The following is a 6,095-nucleotide window of genomic DNA, read 5'->3' as shown; positions in this document are numbered from 1 at the left end:
TTGTAACAACCTCCATCCAAATACACTATTTTTTTACTGCACCGAGTTCTTCCTCAACAACTTGAAGGCTTGTAACATATCATCGTCACACCAACTTTTCAATCGCAAACTAAGCATAGGTAAGTAGCACGAACTGACAGAAAAGTCACTACACATATCTGTCAAAAAAAACCCAAACACTAAAATCTCTTTTAATTTTTTTTAAAAAAAACCTCTAATATTAAACCCCTATCAAATTAATTTTTGTAAAATTTAAACCCATTATTTCATTGAGACTAAGGGAGGGAGTTCTGGAGTCTTATAGACTATAATATTTTGTTAATTTTGAGATTTTTTTCTTAAAATTTTTTCAAAATTTATTTTATTTGAAAAAAATTAAAAATTGACAGCTCTACCGACAATACTATCACATTTATTTGTTTCACACAAATTAAAAAACATTACAAATGAAATAAATAGAAAAATATTTTTAATAAAGTATCTTTGCCAAATATAGCCATTATCATAAATACAAAATAGAATATATTAATGTTGAGTAATGTTTATTTAGTTTAAATGCATTTTGTTTAAAATTAACTTTTAACCCATCTATTTTAAGAATCACGTTTGTATTCCTTTATTTTACAATTTGTGGAATTTTGGTAGTACCCCTTCATTTTTTAAGATGTTGCATATTTACTAACAATGTAATAGTAATGTGACATAAATGAATTGTATATCGTTAATCAATATTTATTCTATTATTTTTTATTTAAAAAAGTTTCACGGGTGTCTTTATTAATAACATAAAAAAAATATTATGAAAAAAAAGAGAATAACGTTGATACAATTCTATTTTATTCAATTTAGTTGTGTTTTATCATTATTGAGCATATCACGTCATAAAAAATAGAGGGAGGCCAGCAAAATCCAGCAAAATCTGACAAATTATAAAAGAGATGACCAAAATCCAAATTTTAGAAATAGAGAGATTGAAATTTTGAATAAAATAAATAACCAAAATTGTAATTAAGTATTTTTGTTGGGGGGCGAGAGCTGCTATATGTTATAGAGGTATGCAAAACTTGATTAGGTTTATTAATATATCCAAACATGTAAGGTTTGAGTTGAATATGACCATAATTCAAAAGAAATTTGAGATATAAATGGAGGACAAAACAAATACCAGACTCAAGTAGAGATCGGATTTGGATTGTCTCTCGAGTTTTCAGTCCCAAAAGTTTTAAATGACACAACATATTTTTTACTTATTAATTTTTCATCTTTCACTCACAAATACACATTTATTATCTCTAAAAAGTAATATTTTACTACCTTTATTTTTTCATAGACTTGCGTAGACATGGCAACAATGCGATGGTGGATTTATCACTTCCATCATCGCATCTGATTAGTTGAAAAAAATTCGCACTCGTCCCCGTTTTTATCTAATGTGAAATTTAAGTCTTTATCTCTGTCTGCGACAGGGTTCAACTTTCCCCGCCTACACCCGCAACTATTCGCATATCTAAAATATTAAATTTAAAAATCATATTTATTATAATTTATATAATAAAATAATAATTATTATACAATAATAAAATTATAAATATTAAAATCATATTTTATATAGAGAGAAGATTATTATTTTTAACATTGAAAAAAAATATTGAATATATACATGTATGTGTAAAATTTAAAAATGACATATTTGGTTGGTCATTATTTGGAAGATGCAAACTTAAATTGGCCATTATTTGGTTGTCCTATTTAGAAGACAATGTTCAAATGTGTATTTTATTTATTTATAATTATTTATATCTTTTGTTCTTTTTGGAGGGGTATTTACTATAAAAAAACTAAAATTATTTTGTTTTGATTCTTTCACTATTATGATTTCTATCATCTGTTATAGTTTATTATTTATTTGATTATTTCAGTTATTGTATTTCAGACAAGTGAGTTGTTGTTACTATCTTCTATGGTGTGATGAAGTAGGTGACATATTTGTTCATAAAGGGGTTGATGTTGCTGAAAATAAAAATCAAGTATTGAAAAATGAAAGTGAATTTATGGCCAAACTTGAAGGATTGATAATAACACAAATATAACAAAATATGAGGAAGAAGATTTCTTACTTGGAGTATCATAGATGAATTGTTTTCTAACTCTAAATAATTAATTTAAAAAATATCAAAATAGTCCTCAACATTATTGAAGAAAAGCGTCAATATTTCAAGTATAAAATAGGATTTAAAAACTTGATTAAATGATAGTTAATCTTTCAATTCAACAGTGAAATAAAACAATGACTATTTTAAAATTATTGAGTAAATGAGAATACTATGAATACATGACTTTTGTTTTTACTTCGTTTCAACGATGCGTCTGTTAATACTGATGCATTATAAAGGGCATAATCGGAATACAACAAACCAATTTTTTATTTTCTATTTTTATATATAAAAACCCCACCGGCAAAAGTTCCCGCCATATTTCTTTTAGCACCTCAAATCGGAGAAACCCTAGAGTGAGAGAAGAGAGAGCGCAAAATGAAAGAGGAAATCAAATCCGAATTCAAAAAAGCAGGGTTCGATCTCGACGAAGAAGAAGAGATTCTGAGTAAATGTAAGTAGTTATTCTTCCCTTTTCCTTAATTAATTAATGCTAATAGTTTCTTAATTTACTGAACCTGTTGCAAAATGTTTAGGTCTCACTTTTTGCATCAACTACAGTCTCACTCCTTCCGATCTCGTCTCAAGCTGGGAAGTTTATTACCTTAATAGGTTCGTATCTTTTGTCGCTGCTCTTATTTACATTCCAATTTGCCAATAAAATAGCACTCCCCTGCAATTTATGAAGTTTGAGTGTTTAATTAATATTATACTCTGTGATTAGTAAAATATAAACACATCAGAAGAACTTTGTTGTGTCATATGAATTCATTTATTTATTTATAGAGGTAGTTTAACAAATTTTGTTTGCTGGATAATTTACGATTTGAATTTGGATGGTGATTTTTTACAGGCAGCTGAATGAACCAACGGTTGAAAATGCTGAAATGGAAGGCTTTCTCATTCATCTACAAAATATTACGAAAGAAGATATTATAAAGGAAGAAACTGGTTTGCATCTTTATTCTATCAAAGATGTAGAAATGTAAGCACATCCTACTTTAATTACGTATGTCATGTCCACTTCCTTTATCATTGGTGTTTTAATTGTGACTTTGGCCATACATTAACATTTAAGTCAAGAGTTCTTTTTTTGTTACGCTAAATAGAATATTTGCTGCTCTTTAGACAATCATTTTGCTGATAGTGTAACAAATGCAGAGAAATAAGAATTGTGTTTGTATATACCTCATCAATTATAGCTTGCATCACTGTGTAAATGTGGAAGAAAATGATCCGGTAGTGTTTAACAAATTCAGTTCGTTGTCTGCTCCCTCCCCTTTATTTATTCCTTATAAGTGTTTTTGAACTTGTATATATCCTTTTGATACGAAACATTGGTTGTTGGTGCATATTAGGATAGAGTATAGACTACTAAGTTTGGTGGTTTTTGTTTATTGCTGTATCCATTGATGGTCATGAAATAGTTAGGCAGACAGAGCTGTTGAATTCACGGAAATATTATTCTAATGAAAATCCTTTTATGTAGGATCTTAAATAATGTTGATGATGATATAAAGGATGATACTCCCAGTACACCAACAAATCATCATCAAAATGTTTATTCTCCTACACATGATACACCGTCTTTGTACGGGAATGTTTTAGCTTCTGGAAAACCAGCAAATCTGGTGACACCTTTCTCAAAGCGAAAAGATAGGTTTGCGGTGAAATTCAGCATCAACACCATGCCTGATGTAGAAAATGGAAGACAAGAACTTAATCATGAGAATGCAGAGAATGACGAGTACAGTATTGTTACGAGAGTCCAAACCCGGAAAAGATGTTCATTGGTGTTTCATGGATCAGGGCCTAAACCAGGTTGCAGATTCATGTATGATAGGACGGAGGATAGGGTATGTGATATCTAGCGTTGCTCTTAGATATTTACCTTTTTACATTTGTTTGTTCATATCTAATTATTGGTATTTAGATTAACGCAATAGAAAGCCGAATTAGAAAACATGCAAGAGCACTTGTAGCTTCTGGGCTCTATGAAGAACCAACAGACCCTACAGTTGCCTCACCTGTAAGTTTAATGCATCTATTTCTCTCTCACGCACACACATAATTTTGATGGCTCATTCTGAAGCACCAAATTAAATTATTGGCTTGGCCAATGAAATTGTCATGATATTTTGTTTTTTTAACATTTGCATTAATTCTGATAACTAAGTAATATGCTTTAACAGAGAAGCATTTTTGCCGTTGGCATGATTTGTTGTGATGGAGAAGGTCGTCTCAATGAGAAATCTGTAATGTTGCAGAGCAGGTGAATAGCCATTAAATCTCCATATATAATTCATGCATGTTGTCTCTTCTCAGGTTGATCCATCTATTGCCAGTATGCTGGATTTGATATGAATAACTTTTGAACATATACTCTTTTTGGACTTGTTTATGAATAACCTGGAACAAATACTCTTTTGGAAGTATATAATTGTTTTTTTGATATGATTGATGTTCTCTAGTGGAATTGTTGTTACCTCCAGAATGAATTCTAACAAGAGGTTTGAATTTGTAACTTCTGTTTTGATCTTTTAGCACAAAATTTATTGTTCAATTCATTTTTATGTGAATGTATGTAAACATAGGTCATTTTACATTTAATTCACTTTTAGCCAAAAGCAATATTTAAAATCAAATTTTTTACCACCATAGAATCAAGCATTATCTTACATGTGACACTACGTAGCATGTATTTCATACAACATACATTCATCTCTTCAAGTTTAACTATCATACATGGATTTGTTTTCTAATATGGTAATACCTCTACAGTATTGAGCATTCGGGAGGGGAATGTGTCCGCCTAGACTTACAACGTTTAAGTCATTTTTCAGTTTTCCCTGGCCAGGTGAGTAAGAAATGGTGAGTTGAATTGCATGCATGTTTCAAATGTGCAATTGTGTATCAGAATCATAAGTTATAAAGGGAAGACTTCATCTTGATAGGTAGTTGGAATTGGAGGGCATAATCCCAGTGGGCATTGCCTTGTTGCATCTAAATTGGTGGACTGTGTACCTACCCCTGTTGCTAACGAGGATTTTAATCCTTCAAAGAAGCTAGCTATTGATAAGGAGAATCCGCCAACTGATCTTCTTTGTAATCAGAGAGAATTATCAATGGTATGGATCTCATTTTTTATTTGCTAATGAGTTTTCCTGGAAACTAAGTTCTGCACTATATTTTAATTTGTTGAATTATATCAGACCATTTAGAAGCTTTTCTTCTACAGTTTTACTGAAGAGTCATTTTCATAATGGCAAAATGCCTAAAATTGTAACATCCTATATAGCTAGCTTAGGAATGATCATAAGGCGCTCATGCAACACACAAATTTGTGTTGATATCTCTACCTAAAGTTATGGTTGAAAATTGAAATATTATAGATTTCCACATTGCAAGCTCTTCAAATATTTTTGGTGTAATTCTATACATACTGTATTTCTGTTAGTAATTTATAGTTTATACACATGCTCTTGTACTTAACAGATTATTGCGGCTGGCCCTTTTACTACAACCGACAATTTGTTGTTTGAGCCTCTTGTAGAACTGCTGGCATATGCAAAGCGAAGACCGCCACAGTTACTTGTATTGGTAAATATACCACCTATACAACAATCTGCATCTTTTTTCTTATCATAATTAGTGTTTTTGGGATCTTAGACAAGACCAGCTTGATCATGAGATTGCAAACTTGATGATGACAACTGGATTTTATAATCTCAGCTGGGACCATTCATTGACTCTGAACACCCGGACATCAAGAAAGGAACCGTAGACATGGTTTTTAATGACATATTTCGTTTTGAAGTCTTGAAGAAGGTAATAACTTTAGTAGGATATGTTTCTGGAGTTTACTTTTGTTCTGTCCTAACCCCCACCCTGGTGCACTCGCTATTCCCAGTTGGAAGATTATGTAGAATGTATGGGTTCAGC

At 30.9% G+C, this 6,095-nt stretch overlaps 1 protein-coding gene across 2 annotated transcripts in view; it reads left to right on the top strand.

The window, feature by feature from the left end:
- Positions 1-2,452: 2,452 nt before the first annotated feature.
- LOC101490074 (uncharacterized) overlaps positions 2,453-6,095 on the top strand; it is a 5,502-nt gene continuing 1,859 nt past the window's right edge. For both annotated transcript variants that reach the window (XM_073368874.1, XM_073368875.1), the window contains exons 1-11: positions 2,453-2,607; positions 2,690-2,765; positions 3,007-3,138; positions 3,643-4,009; positions 4,087-4,182; positions 4,346-4,425; positions 4,935-5,010; positions 5,108-5,281; positions 5,649-5,753; positions 5,886-5,981; positions 6,064-6,095. In XM_073368874.1, coding sequence (XP_073224975.1) covers positions 2,532-2,607; positions 2,690-2,765; positions 3,007-3,138; positions 3,643-4,009; positions 4,087-4,182; positions 4,346-4,425; positions 4,935-5,010; positions 5,108-5,281; positions 5,649-5,753; positions 5,886-5,981; positions 6,064-6,095 — 1,310 coding nt within the window. In that variant the 5' untranslated portion in view covers positions 2,453-2,531. The remainder of the gene's footprint in view (positions 2,608-2,689; positions 2,766-3,006; positions 3,139-3,642; positions 4,010-4,086; positions 4,183-4,345; positions 4,426-4,934; positions 5,011-5,107; positions 5,282-5,648; positions 5,754-5,885; positions 5,982-6,063) is intronic.

The sequence above is a fragment of the Cicer arietinum genome, chromosome 5 (assembly GCF_000331145.2).
Source record: "Cicer arietinum cultivar CDC Frontier isolate Library 1 chromosome 5, Cicar.CDCFrontier_v2.0, whole genome shotgun sequence".
In the NCBI taxonomy this organism is placed as follows: Eukaryota; Viridiplantae; Streptophyta; class Magnoliopsida; order Fabales; family Fabaceae; genus Cicer; species Cicer arietinum.
Note: the sequence above shows the minus strand (reverse complement) of the source record. Positions and strands in the feature narration are given on the sequence as shown.